Below are 19,452 nucleotides of genomic sequence, written 5' to 3'. Positions count from 1 at the left end.
TCGACGCCGGCCGGTGTCTCCAATCGAACTGCGGGGGTTGGTCGACGGTGGCGCCGCCGAGAGACGCCGAGCGTCGCCGTGCGGCATGCGTCATAACGCCACCACCTTCGATCGGCCGCCATTTTTTTTTTCGAACCGCGTTACTAACCCCTTGAAAACATTCCGCCCCGAACACGCTATTTCCCAATCGGAGCTCAGGGCCGTGTACCATCCGGACGCGACACAAAACAATCAGGTCCCTGGCGAAGATCATCTTTAAAAATATATGGAAATAGAATACGATGGGAATGGGCTGAGTCAAGGCACGTACAATGGCGTTCTTTTTTCTGTTTATAGACTTGACTCGAGTAGTTCTTTTTTGAAGAACTTAGACGCTACGTTTGGGGTGACTTAGACTTCCGGTTTCGCTTGAATTGGAATTTTTTTTTTTGTGTTCTTCTCTGGATTTGAAATCAGATTGCGTTATTGAAGTTATGGGAAAGTGAGAAATATCTGAAGAGTTTGAACTATGATTTAACTCTATTTTTTAGTCACTTACTTGAGTAAAAAATATCATATTTCGAGTAACTTAATGTATATGTTGCCTGTTTAATGTATAAGTAATATAGAAGTTTAATTAAATAGTAATCTTCTTGTACGATAAATGCATGAGGAAAAAGTTATTTTGCCTGTGTTGGATGTCTAATGAGTTCACTTAATGCATACTTTCTATTCAGATCCTGTACTGTAATCATAAATAATAGACCGTATTTAACGAGGAAATATAAACTTGTAACATCAGCTTCTATTGTAAAATAGTAAAGGTGTAAAGAAATAAGAAACAGTAGCCTAAGTACTTGGTTCGCGACTTTCACTGGTCGTTTAAGTAAATTCAAATTCCGCTTAAACCGATTAACAACGACCTCTAGCAGTTAATCGAGTTCAACCAGCAGGTCGTTCTGTAAAACCTTAAACGATAAATGGATAATCCTTGCTCCAAGAAAACTCGAAGCAAATGTACTGAAAGAAATTTGTCGTAACTGCGTAACGATATCGAAGAAAATTGGACGTTACGAGGGAACATCAACGTAACGATATCAAATGCGTTTTCAAACGCACACCGTTTACGAAAGAACATTTATGGAAGAACTGAAATGTACAAATATGTATTTCCACCGAATTATATTACTTTTTGCACAGTATGCAATTATACAGATACATTTACTTTGTGTTTGTTACAGTGTTCGTAGCATATGAAAAAATATTATCATACTGGTTAAAACGCAATTCTATAACGTGAATTGAAGAAATTCTAATTTGTATTTTGTACATAAGATAACAACACTCTGCAGTAAAAAAGTTAATGCAAACATTTGTAAACATCAAAAATACATTATATAAAATCTAATACTGTAAACATTACCATAAATATGAATCCTGCATATATCTTACTGGGATAAAGACTTAAATATAGAAGCACCTTACAAACGAATCTCTCAAAGAGATTTTAATGAACAACAAAATACGCATTGCGATCATATATCGCAATTATAACCGAAATAATGCCTTTTTCATACAAATAAAAAATAAGGTATTCCCTTATATTTTGCACTTGAATGTTTCATATCGTATTGTGGACGGACGTTTGTGCTCTTACACGTTTCAAGAAGTTTAAAGATCAGTCAGTCTAGCGGGAAACAATGCAAACTGTATAAAGGTGTTATTGTCAACGAATGAGCCAATCGAATCGATTCGCTATGTTCTATGTACCGTCGTTAATTACGGCAGAACATCTGTAGTAATCACTAGTTTTGCTAATTCCAATCTACTTTCTGGCATTCGATGTAGTCAACTAATATTGTCATACAATCCGTGTTCTGATATAGTTCTATAAGCGATGACTTATGTCACTTCCAGGCTCATTTACATATAGACAGTCACTCGAGGATACATACTCTGTGCGAAGCAGTTTGAAACTTGTCGCAACAACGACGACGCTTCTTGACGCCACGAGACGTTTCACGCATTCGTGCGCAATCAACCCATGCAAATATCATGTTCGGAGTCGTCGTTAAATGACACTTAATAATTCTTGATGGTGTTCGTGAAGGTGGCCCAAGTCTCTTCTATGGGCGCTAGGACGGTGATAACAATGAGGGCCACGCAAAAGAGAACGATCACCACAAAATATATGCCGAAGATGAATTTTCTCAACCCTGAGTGCTGCATTGAACAAACACAAAATGGAAAAGTTAAACAATCTTCTTACAAAAGACTGTTGAAGCATCATTAAGAGATGAAACTTACAGGAGCGTCCTGCCTCGCATCTGGATGAACCATTGATCCACGAGAATGCATGTCCTTCATAGGGAATGAATTCACCCTCTGACTAGCCTGTCTATCAGAGGCACATCCAACAAACTGTAACAGACATCGATTTCCATTATTGCATAACAGTGCTCTTGGAGTAATTAGGTGAAAATTAAAGACAAATCTGAAATTTCATGTAACCCGAATTTCTAACTCGATTACATAATCGAGATAATTATCAATGCATCAGCCTGGGTAATTGACACTTACACGTTTCAAATGTAGTACAACACTATGTTCACTCTATCGCTACGATTTTACGGTGTTTTACACGCTATATTAAAGGGGAGCATAAGTAATTGCGATAAGGTATTAATTAACTGAATCAATTTGAAACTTTATTCTCTGTTACGAGCAGTTGAAATATTTATTGCATTGCTTCCGAGTGAATATCTTAAGTAAACAATTTCTGTTAAAAGATAAGAGAACGTGTACAGAGCGTTCTCAATAAATATATTTTATTATAAAGTAAAGCTTGGCATACTGTGTAAAAAAGATGGAATAATTATAAAATGCCCTTGACACCTTATCTATAATACTTTTCCCTATGACATTCTAATTTCCTCGACCCAGTCTTCCAACCCTTGCACATTCACTTTTTTCTAAGGATATCCATTTATAGATCAAAGTGGTACACTTTATATGGATAAAACGAAGCAGCCATGCTTGCATAAGTCAACTAGGTATACTTAAAATCGTACTTTATAAAAATATCGAAATATCCTTACCGTGAGCACGAGGTGAGTCAGAATATGGAATACCACGTAAGAAACCAGAATCCAGTCGACCCATTCCGGCAGTTTGGCCTTGTTCAGTCGAACCGCGAAGAAAATTGCGATTACTGTGAAAGGAATTTCAATGCAATGGTTAACCTATTATCCGCCAAACAAATAACAAAAAAAAAGGAGAGGGAAAAGGAAAATAGCTAGAGATATCGGGGTAAAACTTACTGCCACAAATCTGCGCTGCATTCCCAACGAACCAATGCACCCAATTGAAAAGAGGTCTTCGTGGTGCTCCAGGATGAGGCCTCGCGGCTGCCATAAATGGCTGAATGAAGGCCAAGATCGTGGTAGCTAATCCCAGTGATGCGTGTATCACTTCGGAACTCCATTCACCCAATTCAACGAATATTATCACGAATGCTGCTATCGTCATTGACCACGTCAGTATCATGAAGAATCTATGCCACTTGAAGGCAAAAACATAATCTCCTATAGAACATAGTTTTTAGGAATAATATAATGTTTTTATTCATAGAACGCTCCACGATCGCAACGCAAGAATAAGATCAAGACTGTAACGGTAATATAACAGTGTGTTGATACTTGAAACATATGTTACAGATAAATGAGCACAGCTAAGGAACTCGATTACAATTTAAGTACCTTTCGACCAGCTAAGTTAAGTTCCACGTTATCCTTGGCCATCAGCCAAGTTTCAACGTTCTTCTGGAACGTTTAGACCACTTTCTCAGAAGTATCAAATGTAACCCCATTTTTAAGGTAAAGGAAGGTAGTAAAACATAAATACTTCAATTATTACAAAATCAGCTACGAACATGACAACTAACATCATTTCCTAATCATTACTCAAATAATGTTCTACACATTCTACCAAATAAAGTTTGAAGCGTGAATAATTAGTACCCAAATACCTAACAAAACAATTATCATAACGATCGTCATTAAATACATCGATGTATTGCCAATTAAAATTTGATTATACAAACCAATTAATGCAGTAGCATTCAAATTATGATTACGTTCATGCATAGATATTGTTAATTTTCCCCACGAATGAAGCATGAAACAGGCGTCATCGTTTTTTCATTCATGGTTCCTCTGATTAATCTCTGTGAACGTTCCTATATTCTGAGATTCATGGACCCAAGGACAGCCACCACCGACCAGCTAAATAGGTGTCTTCACACACACCCTCGGTGTCATTAATTTCACGATTCGAAAATCCTTCGGCTCCGTCCGTGTGTCCGATTACAAAAAAAAGTGGGATACTTACAACGAACCAATGGTCCTTTCCACACAGCTGGGAACCGACCCACGTTTGCCTGTAGTATCTGGCAAGAAGGATGCCGATCGACGCGGTGCCAATCCAGGAGGCCAGCATCAGTGCGCCGTGGATACGAATTAGAACATTGCTGGCTGTTGTGAAACCCCCGACATCGGATAGCAACTTTGCGCCGCCAGTCGCGTCATAAACCGTATCGTGAAAACCGACGCCATTACCTGAACATTTTAATACGCCATTTCTTTAAATATTCCTCTACTTTCGATTAAAATATGCAGTAGGAATTTATTATTCTCTATAATTATCTCTTTAGAGCAGGCTTGGATTAAGGGGGAAACTATAACCTTGGGCCTAATTTTTTCATATATTAAAATAAATTTCTGCAAATACTTGAGAAAAAAATTATCTTGGATTTATTAATTGTTTCCTTCAAAGGAGACATTTACTGTGGAGCTTTGGAGATTACCATAACTCAGAAATTGAAAATAGTTATTCCTTATAAAATCCTCTGAAAAAGTAGAGAATATTATAGTATATCAGCCCCAGGCCTCACAAAACCTTAATCCAGGTCTGCTTTAAAACACTCCGTTAAATGGATACAGTTTTCTCTACTTGGCGCTGAACAGAGCCATTATGTAGCAATATGATTACTTGATTATAATATTGCATTGTTAATATATTGAATATTCATGTTTAATAAACAGACATTGGAATATGGAGTTCTGTACTGCTCTGCATTCTGAAACTCAATAGGCGAAACAAAATGGATGTACATATTTGATTTTCAAACTCCTTTTCACAGACGCTCTTTTACTACTCTGATGTGCATACGGATAGGGAAGAACGATTACGTACTCTTCAGACTCTTGCCAGCGGCAACAAGAAGGTTGTAAGGTGTGTTGACGAGGTCATATTCGCGGCCTTGAACGACTGTAGTTTTCTCTCTCCAAAATTTACAAGAGATTACGTCATCCTTGATTGAGCTCCCCTCCAACTGTATAGCTCCTTCCTGCTGCAATGAAAATGGTAAATGGAGCAAGGTCATCGGTGCGTTTCTCGGAAACCACAAATCAAAATCAGTGCCTGAGGCATCGATCGCTAACGATGTAACCTACAAGCGAAAGTCAACCACCAGACCACAGAGTTCGCTGAATCAAGATCATATTCATTTCACCTGCTGATAAGTCGCTAGCATAACGCTGACCTTAATACTTTACACTGTCTCTTTTTAATTCATCGTATATAAAAATATATACGATGTAAATTGTTATTTATTATACTATTTACAAATTAAAATAATAACAAATATTAGATATAATGGGATATATACTGATTGTGAGCGATATTAATGAACCCACTGATCTGATATTCGTTAGCTGAGAACATTAACTGCACGAATCTCATTATTTCAATGAACGTTTCAACGATGCAAATAGTGGAATACAAACCATGGGTTGCCGCATATTATGCTTTCCAGAGTTCCAAGACATGTGCAATGCCACTTGTCCTCCTTCATTCGTACACTCGACTACGCTGTCATCGCCCTGCGCAACAAAGGATTAAATAATCGTTGACTCTCGGAGTTATTGAAATCGTGGTTTCTCTTATGCGAATCAAAGTGCAGATTCTGACTATGCTCTGAAGCTACAAACTTAATTAGTACTATTGTTGCGTAAATGCTCGTTATGATCTATGCTGCATAAATAGTTCGAACGAACTATGGTCTAACCTAATTGATTCTGCAGTCGACAAAACAAAGTTTCTTGTGCTTACCATTTTACTGTCATCGGACAAACCAACCGCAACGTATTTACTGTCGCGTGCTTGCATTTCGAAGAGATATCGATCGCCACGAACGACTACAGTGACCATCGCCATGCAATTTTTCGTCTTTATGCAGCCTGCGGGTGAACCGAAGCAATTCTTCGTCTGACCACATCCGGAGTATATGGGGTCCTCTGCGTCCTTCGTCTGAAAACCAAGCAAATTTAATCGTGCTACCTCAGACCCAAAATATCTTGGAATAGTTATTCGATAAACCACGAACTAGTTAAATTTTAATTTTCCAACATACTTATCCTAGAGTGACTACACTTGTTGGCTATTTGCCTCAATAATGTTTATAAAACAGTCAACATAATTCATTTCCTTAGGAAAGCACCCCACCCTTCATCACGTCTATAATCAAAGGACACACCCTCGTAAGATAACAGCATAAGCCCTAACATCTTTGTTTCTCTAATACGAAGTATGTAATACGACTAAGTTCCCCATTTCAGTGATGCCAGGATACCCATGAAGTGAAAATAGGAAACAATAGCGACCTGAGGCGAAAACGGGGGAACAATAGCTCGAATAGACGTCGATGAGTGAACAACAGCGCTCGTCATCTTTCACCGAGTTACATTTATCGTAGGGCATAAATCAAACCCAGGGGAAAGTTTCGCGAGACTCGGAAAAGATTTATTTCCATCCGAAATACCAAGATATTTCCGACACGAGGAATCCTATTCCGTGACGTGTTGCGCGGGTGTATAACCAGCTTGCGTCAGGCGGTTAATGGAGTAGTTCAGAGTACTTCAGCAACTCCTCAATAAAGTTTCCAAGTACGAAACCGACGTGGAGGGATTCGTCCGCGCAGTGCCTTTTCTCACGCCGATCTTGTTTCGAAAGTGGACCGGTTAATGAGGACGATAACGCAAAAAAGACGTTGTCGACCTGTATCTTCATCTCATTCATCCTGCCAAGTCAATCCAGCCGAGTGTTTGCTGGGATACTAGGTGAAACCTTTGCCCAGGGCAGTGGCATTCACGTCACCCTGGAACGTGCGCCAACGTAACGACTTTTAAGTGCGCTTCGTTGGACCAGTCGATTATCTCCTCTGAATGGCTAATTACGAGTACGCTTCAACGACACGGAAAACGGAAGTCGCCGAGGAAGAAGTATGATGAGCAGTCTTCCCCTAGACACACTTCGTGAAGCAGAGTAATTGCAACGGTGGCTATCGGTAATTGTTGCTGGATTCGTAGTATTAATGCAAGATGAATAATAAGTTCGTTCACACCTCTTGAGTGCTTCGAGTGTTACTACTCTGATATAGGAGAACGTCAAAAAGTAGTCCTAAAGGTGGTTATTAAATTGAGTGAGTTTAAGAAGAGTAGAAGTCTAGAAACCAGATTTTACAATATTTGACCTCAATGTGTAATTTTATGCATTTTATATATGTATATAGAAGTTTTAAGATTATTTGAAAATGGTTAATTTCGGATTTCTACTCTTCTGCAATTCACCAATTCAATTAGTGACTCGAAATCTCTGAATTATAACCAGCCTTGTTAGTTTAACATCAAACTGTTCATTTCCATATTTAACAAGGGAAGGTAGCAAACTCTTGTACGTTTAAGTTGGTCGACCATCTAATCTCTGCGTATTAAATTTGATCAACACGATATTAAAGAGAATATATTCCTGCTTTATTGCTATCAGTGCGCTTCGTTCGCACACGTCGATGCAATGAAGATACAAAACTGTAAAAGACAATCGTTAATATGGAATCCATGACACCAATAAAAATCATAGCCATGATCTTGGTTTGTCCAAAATGAAAGTGAGCGGCGAAAGTATATGAAATATAATCCATAAAACTGAGAACGCATATCTAGGAGTCAAAATTATGCATTTATACGTAAAACTAACTGCATTCGCGTGCTTAGGTGTGTATATGCATAATACATGTGGTTGAAAATCGCTAGGCAATATTTGTTAAACCATGAACTTACTTTCGATTGATGGTTACCCCAGGTACTCATCCTTTATTACTACCTTCCACAAACAATTCTATCTAATCTTTTAATTTATTTCCGCTGAGGGAGCTATCATCAATTACCTTCTAACAATTTCTATGATTTCTCGAAGCAACTCTTCCCTCTTCCTTCATTCACTGGAAATGTAATTCTCTCCCTTAATCATGCTCGCGTGGAAACTTAGTTAATTTAAACCCATAGTTAATCTCGTTAACGAAATCAGTATAACGCATCCTCGCTAGGCATGCAGTTTCAATAGCAAACAGACATCACAAAAGGGGAATATTTCAAAGGTTGCACGCTTCGATATCACTTCGTTCATGTTCCCACGCGGAGTTGATTATCTCGATCGCTATGATTATCGGGTGTGAAAAGCACGGTTTGCTTCGTGATCGACAGTCAGAACGTAACAAATGAATACTTACCTCGTAATCGACTGTCGGACTATAATACGGCGGTGTAGTTGTTCTCTGTGTGCTGATCGGTGTGGACGAGGTCAATACGTCGATGGACCGTTTGCGAACGTTGACTCGTGGCGATTCAACGCCGACCCAATACGTGCTATAATCCTGCGCGAAGGTGGACCTGTAACACACCAGGCAATCAGTGAGTGCATGCGGGACTGTATGACCAGTGAGGGATTAAGTCCTCTTGGGGTGGATTTGGAGTTATTCGTCCTATTCTAATTGAACCTAGAGCAGAATACCTTACAGCCAAGAAAGTCAAGTGAAGCTTTCTAGATCTATCGTAATGAGTCTGGTAAAGGAAAAGGACTAATTCGTTCTTGCTTCAAAGCTTGGTTATAGTGTAGTATTGTGGTGTATATTACTGTAACCACAGCCTAACTAGTGGAAAGGAAACGAGAAGTTTTGGACGAGCCATGTACTGCATCCCCCAAGTACAGTGACTGTAAAAATAGCAGGGATTCAAGTTTCTAACATTTCTAACAATAAGTGTTTGTATGGTAGGTCAGGTGCCCAGGAGAGTCTCAGGATTAGTACTAGTTTTTTGGAACCCTAGAACGCTGTCCAAACAAGAGCTAAGAAAGTAAATCAGATATTTGAGGCCTTCGAGAATAAGTCGTGTCCTTTGGGAAGAGTGTTCCCAGTTAGCTTCATCAGGGGATAGAATGTGTGTGCCTAGTGGCGTTCCATTACTTAAGTGTACCTCCTCATGTTATGCATCATGGCGCACCAGAGGTGTGTTTGATCGATCAGCTGACCAATGATCTCAAATCACTATACTTCAGGGAAGCACTATGAATCGTGGTCACTCATGATCCAGAACTTAGTCTTAGACTGTTGAATAAATTAGAGAGAGTAAAAAAGAATTTTGTGAGCCCAAAATACTCAGTGAACTACATAAAAAGAGCTCTTAAATGTCTCGACGCGATACGACATTAACTCTACAAAGTAAAAGTTCATAGTTTGAACTTTCCTACCTCCATAAATACTTCAACGTTTATTTAGGACACCCAGCACAATATATTAAATTACTTCCAGCAACCGTGTCAAGATCGCAACGATTAATAGTACGGTTAATTTCTAGGACGAAACTCGGTCTCGGGAGCAATGGGGATGGTAGCGGGAGCACGTAACACGCGGCGATCTGTCGGCATATGAATTACGATTAGGAACGAACGCGTGGCACGCGGCACAGTGTGTGCAGAATGTACAATCTAAACGGCGCATAACGGTGCGAGAAACGCTCGAGACATTCGTTATAAAGTTTTCCCGCTCATAATCGACGCTGCTCTCAGCTCCTCCTGAATGCTCAATTAATAGAGGCACACAGGTCCGACCCATTAAAACTTGGCCAGTTCACGTTTGCCCACCGTAAATAACCCCTTCGACGTAAATTGTCTTTCAACTCGTTCACAATTCTCTAACCTTTCGCGCGAACTTCACTCCCCGTTGCTACTATAACGATTTTTCAACACTTTGGCCTCAGCGACGATCGCTGTTCCTTTCTCGACATTGTTATCTTTCGTTCCCATGGCTGGACGATAATAGGTTACATCACGTTGACCCGGAAGATCGTAATTTATACGCTTATCTCCTCAGATGCGGAATACAAATTGATGTTCCTTTCCCTTCTACAGTTCGAGTTCGATTATGAAGAAGGTGATAAGGTGAGATGTTGCTCAAGATAGGAATTAATCAATTTGAATCTTTGATATATTATGAATAGGTCATAAATTTGTTGCTCGTATTACTTATCGAATACACTTTTTTTTTAAGAATAACACAAGAGTGTATGCATCATTGAATTCTATGCATCTTATGAAATATCTATGAATGCTATGAATATTGTGAAATGGTGACTTAAGATATTCTGATTTCTTAATTTGTACTTTGAATAATTGTGAGAGAATGGGCCCATTTGTTAAGCAAATAAAGCAATCTAACAGGTTCATGAGGTATAATGTTCACAGTAATCGATAGTCACAGTACTACTGCATGATGTAGAGAGTTGTGCAAGTTCAAAGTGGTGCTGAAATTGAAAGACCTTTAGATCTAACAGGTCGTGACGAGCCAGTGAGGATTATGAGAAAATTTAATGTGAAAGTACGGCGGCGCTTGATTTTCGTGACTCGATTCACGCTGCTTCCGCATTCCCATAAGTTATTCCCTTTACACGCCCAACAGCCGTATCGTCACGGTACATTCACTGCACTGTGTACCACTGCACCGATGCAAATTCACTTATGAGCAAATCCAATAAAGCCAGACCATCCTTGCGACCCAAAACGCCTAAACCATCAGAAACTGAAATCTATGATAACCTTTCCTTATAGGCGTTAAAAATCTCAATAGGATCATAATGAGAAAAGTAGAACAACAGGCATTTAATACTCACTTGAAGACAATGGTGCCCTCGTAATCGGCGGGAGCCTCCCAGTCGAACTCAAGATTGTGTTTCTTGCTAGTATTAGTGTGAGTCACAGCATTCTACAACAAACCAAGGAAAAACGTTTTACAGCCGATTAAAATGGGTACATTGTTCGCGTCCTTCGAAAAAACGCGCGACACGTGATTCACTCAGCCTTGAATTCCTTAACTTAATAGGCTCCGTTACGGAAACGTTCCTGCCAGTTATCTAACTTTCTAATCATCTAAGGAAAACCTTGCTCGTACCTTAAAAAACAGTTTCGCGCGCTTGCTCGAGGACACTCCAATACCAATCGATGCTCGAAAACAGTCAAAAAAAAAAAAAAGTATGAAGTACTTACTTTGATACCTTGGGTGCACTCGACTGTTCGCGCCAAATCAGGCAGATTCGCAAATTCCCCCACAAATTCGCCAGTTTCGGCGTCGCGCGCGACTATCATGAAACCCTCGTAGGCAAGACCCTGAGGACTTCCTAGAATCAGACGAACCCTGCCTTGTCCCGCAGCTGGTAAAACTTGGTAAGGGGGAGGGCTTTCCTGGATGCTGCTTCTAGGGTGTAGGGGTATTAGATCATTGCATGCACTCTGCGGCGCTCCCTTTGGTAAACCCAACGTTTCGATGAAAAGCAGACTCAGGAAGAGTAAAAGTGTCTTCCCTCTTCCTGCAACAGAAAAAAGAGAAATTGTCAGTTTTTCTGCATTTGAAAAATAGCGATGAGGAATAAAGAGTAGACAACAATATACATACGTATGGAATGTTGCACAAATGAATAATTAAACTTTAAAATTATGTTCTAGATCTCGTCAGAATGATTAATTAACTGTGTCAGACGTACTCTGTACTATATAGGTACCTACTACATGTTGATTCAGAATAATGTGCCGAAATTTTGGAAAACAGTATAGAAGGATAAGGTAGATATTTTTGTCTGCAACTTCTTTTTTAATGCTGTTTAATTGTTTGACTGTTTGACATCGTGCAACAAAATTAAAAAGCTTTAGAAATTAGGTCTCTTAGCACTTGGCAGTAGACCAGGTTTAACTTGGCAAATTCTTATAGATTTGCTATGGAGAAATTTCATACTATTTCTAATCCTGTTTCATATTGCAAAGATTGGAAATTCACGAATTGAAATTAATTCTTGGTTAGTGTGTAATCTACATATACTAAGAAATCTACGAATTATGCTCTCAAATTTTCCGTATGTATCACTCGTGCCCATTGAACTATTTAAACAAGAAAATTCCGCGCATTAGTCACCTCCATGAACAGACCATGGTTTCCTGGAGTTCCTTCAGTTGAACTAGTTTCATGTTTCAAACGGCAAGCTATTGTTTTCATTCTCTTTATTTTATACTCGATCTTCTAAATATTATTTTTCAATATTATTTTTCCTACCATATAACAGATTAGGTATCTACAGATCCAAGGCTGAATCAGAAGAGAAAACTGTTCTTTCTCTCTGCATTGTAAGACAGCTATGCAATTGCAGATTTTTCACGATTTCTCTTTATAGTCTTCGTGAGACATTGCAATTTTCATGGATACAATGGAACAATTTGTCGTCTTCCGAAAAATTAAGAACTAAGCTCTGAAAATTACGTAATGAGCACAGAGGTGTTTCGATATTGTCTAGAAATGTGCAAGCAAAGAAATGATGTGGGTTGTTTAACAAAACCCGATAGGTGAAAGCCAGTGTCTTTCACGCGTGGGTAGCACGCGACTTTGATGCTAAGTCATTCGCTTTGGGTGCATACGATGCCAGTGGACGAGCCTTCAATTATCATGAACAGTTAAAGCCACTTAAAAGGACAGCCCCGTGTGTATGATTAACAAAATGAATTCCTTTCTTCTTGCTTTTCCTTGAAATTTAAATCAGACTTAGAATAAGACAACGATGCAAAACTTATACGTAGGTACATCTCTAAAGACGTAACAAAACATTCTTGGGTAAAATTACTCGAAATGATTGCGTAGTTTTTTATAACGTAAGAATAATACTGAATTTTCATGAGAAGAAGTGATACAGCACTTGTTTCATGTATTCTTTTTATACCAAACAATGTTAATTTTAAGTAAACTCAATTTATTCCATGCTGATAATATAAAACACGACAAACTTTTTGCATTACTTCCTCTTAGTCACGAAAAAATTCTGCATTCCCGCTGAATCATTCTATTGGAGGAAACAGATAGTCTGAGTCCAGTAATACAATATTGCATTTTATGGAAAAAATTCCGTAAATAATTCCATAATTATAAATCTAAGAGAAGATGAATTCTACTTGCTTGCATTATTGTCTACAATATTGCATTATCAGAATATTCAGAATCCTCAAAATTCTTCAAGCTTAATGAATTTGAAATTTTCCATTTGTTAGTTGTTGAACTTAATGAGTTTGAAATTTTCCATTTCCCACGCGCAGACCAGAAAAATTAATCTCCATAAAGTGAAATACATAATTTTGTCAAAATTAAACACTTGGCCCGACAAAATACCAAGTTGTAATTTTCAATTACAAACACACATTTTCCTGTACGTGCTTCGATTTACTCGAGGCAGATGTAGCGTGTCAAGTGCTTGCAAAATGACACCTTCCTTCTTGCACGCGTTTCTTTGACGTCGTCTCGTGATAAATGCCATATAGTCGTGGATTTGTGCATTGTCGCGACCATTTCAGCTGTTTACCCTGAGAAAACATCCAACCAAGATATCGTGGCACATCGCACAGAAAAAGAGAAGAGATTGTGGCAAAACATCACGTGCTGGATCAAATTCGCAGAGATGTTCGCGATTTGCTTCTCTAAACTTTGAACAAGGAGACTTTTTTACCACCGTTGAATGCTTCAACGTCCAGACCTCGTTCCACTAACGAGCATGTCTTTCATTACGTGAAACAACCGGAGATCGATACCTTTCCTTTAAATTACTTATTTATACTGAGTGCCCTGGAATTTTCTGATCTAAACGATCCAATAATACACATAGAATACAACAGAATAAGCTTTTCCTATTTACTAAGACCCTCTTATTATTTAATTTTAATGGATACAATAATAATATTTCTTGAGTTAGTGATATCAAATCAGGCATAATATCTGTGTCTATAACTGAGGATAACAAACCCTTTCACGAGATTCTAAAAACGACTCAAAAAACAAAGAATAGAGTCTTCAATTATAGAAAATTAATAATTTTGTTAAATCTTTGCAACTGTTTTAGTTATTGTCATTCTACTATCTACAGTGTCTACTATCTATTTTAGAAAAACTGTACATTCAAATTTCTATTTAAAAAAGATATGTTGATCCATTCAATAAAAATTCCATTTACAATAAATACGTATTGTAACCTGCTTCAATTTGAATTGACAATTAAGACAATTCGAAAGTCGAAAGTAATGATTTGTAAAAGCAATCGATAATTACCGCCTTCTAATTACAGCAGTGTATTGGAAAACAGCTTACGCTTCTATGGAGCTGCTTTACTATAGAAGAGAAGAAGAGGTACAAGAAGGAACGCGCGTGAAGGTACCAACAATAGCGTCAAACGGGGACATTGTTTTTTCGCCGGTTCCCGTCCTAATGGAGGAACCGTCGGATAAAAATCCATTCATTGAAATAGCGTTTGAATGACAGATTGGTAGTTAAGGAGGCCGGTAATCACGCGCTTCGTCAGCTATTATCATGTATCATTACGGCATTGTTCGAAGGAACGAGCACAAGGCTTCGACCGCCTCGTGTTTCGCGGTCTATTCCCTTCTGGCCTGCGCGCGCGAAGCTCAAGCATCGATCCATGGATCGCGGTTGCACTGACGACTGTGGCCACATCATTCTTATTTTATTTCGCAAAACTGAAATGCGGTACACCGACCCCACGCTTTCTTCTTGATCTTCGCAAGTTTCTAATTCGGAGAAAACGAGGATCTCGGAGATGAAAAACAGAAATTCGATTTTGGGTAGCCCCATCCCCTTCGTTGCTTAATTCGTTTTAGTTTCGAAGTGTGGTGGAAAAATTGGAGAGCAAGAAACGCGTTGGATGAAATGAGCGAATAATTCAGCGAGATGTGGCTTTGTTCTAATTAAGGAGAGTGAAAGAAATAAAATTCTAAATATTGTATGAAAATTTGTAGGAAAAAATGAATGCATAAAATAGGGGCTGACAGAATACAAATTGAATTGTTGCTTTTTCTCTTTAATTCCCTCTTGACTTTTTTATGAAGCGTAATTAGGTTATTATGGAGGACTAAAATAGGGTGACTGACGTAGAGTAACCTTTTATTTCTTGGAAACGGATTTTCTTTGCATGACATTGCATGACGACTTATGAAAGAGAATTTCGAAAATAAAACCAGAACGGTTATACGATAGTTTATCTATGCTTTTAGGATGCTTATAATCATGTGCTTCTGTTTGAATTATACATGACAGAAGCAATGTATGAGTCAGACATAGTACATGCTATACGTCACAGGCGTATATAAAATAACATTACGCATCGTTTATCTTTTCTCTAATTTCAAAGGCTTGCGCAATACAATAAATCCCACGGGATATAATGAATTCTGTTGTGGGACTGCAAAACCCAATTATTCAACGTACAAAATAACATTTATTACAACTATCAAATTTACGTTTCATTTACTAAAAACTTATGAAATTTATCTGTTTCCATAAAGTACCTATTTAAAATTCGAGAATTGGTTACAGTTGATAGCCATCTAGTGACAATCTCCGTAACCTAGAATAGATCTAGCAGTGTTTCTCAACGTGGTCTCCACCGCCACATTAGGAATATTTAAATTGTCAAAGGAGACGCTAAACATTTTATACCATTTTTCTAAAAGATTAATAAATATGCATTAAATTATGCAATTATTTTCATTTATCTTGTAATAGGTACCATCACTTTAAATTGTTCACCAAATCATAAGAAGCAAATTTAGAAATATATGAATCGAATAAAAAAGCTTAAATTACTTTACATTCTTTATTACAATAAAATCTGCAATTAATGCACTTCGTTAAATTTAAGCTGTGTCTCATATGAATTGATCGAGATTTATTTCCCAGAAATTTTCTAGAAATTCTAAACTCTGTTTCCTTGAAGTCAAACTATTTCATAGATAAAGATGCTTAGATTATTTCAAACATTTAAGCAATCGAAAAATTTGAGAAACTGGTCCAATACGCAATTCGATAATGGAGAAACATTCAATCGTGAATCGGGCTTATACATTCACATGTCTTCAAAAGAATGTAACACTAATCGTTCAATAATTAACAATTTCTTAATATAATAATTAGATAGCTAAATGTCGACCACAACAGTTCCATAAGGCGAACGTGTGTCTGTAGGGAGAATGGAATTAAGGATAACAACGGCTGCGACATAAATAAAGGAAACGCCGTTCAATGAAAATAGTAGTTTTCCGCGAAACACTTCACATACGTATCTAGAAGTGCTTCGATACAATCGGTAACCTCGTGTTTGGCGGACTGTCACCATAGTAACGTTGCTCTCTTGTCCTAGAAATTCCTCGCTGAGCATTGTGTTTAGATCCTTCGGCTACCGTGACAAACTAGTTGTCATTACTTCGCTATTACATATTTTATGCATTTACCGCACCCTGTTTACTTGTTTGTTCCTACCAAATCAAACCAACTGAACACAGTTCTTAAAGTCGCTATGTTAGCGAGCCAGATTATTGCTCACTCAACCCAACAACCGCTATCACCGGCGAGTGTGGAATAAAAATTACCTCATTTAAAGCAATTTACAACTTATTAATATAAATACCGTTACATATTAAAAGATAAAAATTTTACTTTTAGATTTAGGTCAAAAAGCAGCTCGCTGAAGAAGCTTCGAATAATCTATTCTAAATTATGCATGACACTGACACATCGCCGACAATCGATTTTCTCTTAGCAAACATTGAAACGGGGAAGGAAGTTTTCAGCAAATTTGTTGCATAATTTGCTGCACTTCTGGTGGCCCAACAAATAACGCCACCTTAGCAGTTTAAACTCTCAGCGAAACTCGTTTCCTTTTTCGTTAAAGGAATTATCGAAGGGAGTACCCGACAATACATTTTAATCCCATTGGACGTGGCTGTCTTATCGATAATCGATTTCGAGTTAGCGGCGGATCGAGAGAAAGAAAGTCGAACTTTCCAGCACCGCGACAGACTAACTTTCTAAAATATTACCGCGGCGCTTGTTTCTTAATTGGGCTAGGGAACGTTACGCGTCGAAACGAACTCGATCTCGTGTAATAATTCAGCGTTTTCATTTGTTCGACACAACAGCCCCGTTGTGCCACGTGCACCAACGTAAAAACGCTCCCGCCGGTGACAGGTGCACTGGGGAAACTTGTTTTTTAACCAGTCGCTATGGAATTTCGAATGAGCCACGTCCGCGTTCGTCGCACCAGATTCATTCCTCTGACAGGCACATCCTCGATATTGTTTTCCCCGCTTTAAAATCTATTGCGCGCTAAATTTAATTCCTCTGATCCAAACCGTTAAGAGTCGTCGGGTTCACAATTCAGTCTTCGAGAGAATAAAATTTAACTGGTGTTCACTGTGACAGGAAACTTTCAAAATCGGAGATCGACCATTAGACGAAACATCAGGTCACAGTCCACGATTCAAACGACATACGTAAAATCGAATAAGTTGAAAATGTTTCATCAATGTGAATCTGAAACTAGGGAGAAACTTAGAAAAAGAAAGGATGTTGAAAGTCGAGTGAATAACAGATTTACATTGGTAAAGTGGTTTCGAGGTACTCGAGTTAAGGGAAGTAGAGATAAAATCTAATCGAATTAAAGTGATGTAATTTGACTATTGTGAACGAAGCTTAAAAGTAACAACTTTTGGATAACTTTTAATTTAGTAAAAACACACAGTTTCTAACGAAAAAATTGCTCATGTGACTTCACTACATTTAGCTCCGATTGCTGGTAACTAAAAAATTCCCTCGCCAGTAAGATTACTAGTTAACGTCTAACTCTAACTGTAAACAAAATTTGCTACATCCACGCTGACTTCAACGAGATGTTACTTTCGCAAACATTCCATTTGAAAGCGTTTGATTAAAAACAGTCGAGTATATTCCACCGCAACTGCTATTAGATCGATAACTCGATCAAAGAGCAACCTGTACCTTTGCATAGAGCGTTCTTAAGCCTTTAACTGCAGCATTTAAGTACCTACTTCTCACGCGTCATGTGCGGAAAAATTACAGTCGTATAGGTAAATCATACACATCAGCGTAAAAGTTTCCAACGTACGCTCCAAATTGATCGCCAAAGGGCCTCTAATCATCTGCATCGATCAGAGTTAATTTCAAAGTAAAAACAGAGGAGATACTCACGATGCTCCATGCTGCTCAATCCTTTATCGATTCCTTTCCCCGTAGTTTCTGTCGAGTTTTAATTTACAGGGCGATAAGCACGCGGTCGACAAGCCGTGAAGTCACGTGTAGCGGAACTCCGGTGTACACACAGAATCCTCGCTGATCCTCGCGAAAGAGCACGCGCGTCACAGACTCATCGTTTCGACGCGTAGAAACCAATGAATCATGGATCGCGGAAAGCCATAACGCAACGATGCAGCTCTTGATCGCGATCGAGGAGTGTGGTGTCTCGGCACGGGGGAAAAAAGATTAATCTTTCCTGACGATTGCGACACGACGCTCGTTCTCGAAATCCTCGGGACTCGCGCCGATCTGTGTGCGTAGACGAAGCGTCGACTCTTTGTGCCACCTATGCGCGGCCCCCCTGGAAATCCCTCTCTGTTGCACGCACGACCGCGAACGAGGAAAAGGTGTACACTAAGTTCGGTTAGGTCAAGTGTTTTCCCGGCGTAGTCTCGAGGAGCACTTGTTGATTCCGGACGAGCATAGTTCTGACCAGAACGCCGTGAACCACACCTTACGAGAAACTGTAGTGGATATACGGATCGAGTTGAAAGGCCCTCGCCCGTGAGACCGCGTCAGGGACGTACGTGGTGAACGGCTGCCCCGACGCTCGATCGATCCATGGTCCTTCGGATCTTTGCTTCTTGAAACGAGTTATGAGCGGAGGTGGGACTAGTTGAATATTTACTTGTCGAATATCTAAATGTATCCAGTATAATAATAAAATACGTAGTCGAATAAATAATTATTGTTAATATAATTTTGATAAATACTTTATTCGCGTAAAAGAGTGTAGTATTGGAAATTAAGCTAGAAATCTATGGAACGTTTTTATTTATAAAGTATAATATAGAAGAATCTATAATATAGAAGAAGATATAATATAGAGAATCTTTCTCGTAACCATGCAATTCTTTTATGCGAAAGAAACGTATTTGTGTGACATAATCGATGTT

General features: G+C 38.6%; 1 protein-coding gene across 1 annotated transcript; it reads right to left on the bottom strand.

The window, feature by feature from the left end:
- Positions 1-1,144: 1,144 nt before the first annotated feature.
- On the bottom strand, positions 1,145-18,579 carry LOC143178937 (putative ferric-chelate reductase 1 homolog). Its single transcript, XM_076377880.1, has 12 exons — positions 18,452-18,579; positions 11,413-11,732; positions 11,040-11,131; positions 8,606-8,765; positions 6,151-6,348; positions 5,826-5,921; positions 5,233-5,389; positions 4,369-4,595; positions 3,300-3,540; positions 3,078-3,190; positions 2,287-2,400; positions 1,145-2,202 (listed from the first exon to the last, which is right to left on the bottom strand). Exons 1-12 carry the CDS (start codon positions 18,459-18,461, stop codon positions 2,062-2,064), a joined length of 1,869 nt encoding a protein of 622 aa, XP_076233995.1. The 5' UTR covers positions 18,462-18,579; the 3' UTR covers positions 1,145-2,061.
- Positions 18,580-19,452: the final 873 nt, after the last annotated feature.

Source organism: Calliopsis andreniformis, chromosome 5, assembly GCF_051401765.1.
Source record: "Calliopsis andreniformis isolate RMS-2024a chromosome 5, iyCalAndr_principal, whole genome shotgun sequence".
Lineage (NCBI taxonomy): Eukaryota > Metazoa > Arthropoda > Insecta > Hymenoptera > Andrenidae > Calliopsis > Calliopsis andreniformis.
Note: the sequence above shows the minus strand (reverse complement) of the source record. Positions and strands in the feature narration are given on the sequence as shown.

Bases quoted from the DNA above. Each gene is read 5' to 3' on its own strand.
- LOC143178937 (XM_076377880.1), bottom strand. The intron at 5,922-6,150 runs GTAAGCACAAGA...TTTGTTGCGCAG, and splicing joins TGTCCGATGACAGTAAAATG to GGCGATGACAGCGTAGTCGA. The intron at 2,401-3,077 runs GTAAGGATATTT...TGTCTGTTACAG, and splicing joins TGACTCACCTCGTGCTCACG to TTTGTTGGATGTGCCTCTGA.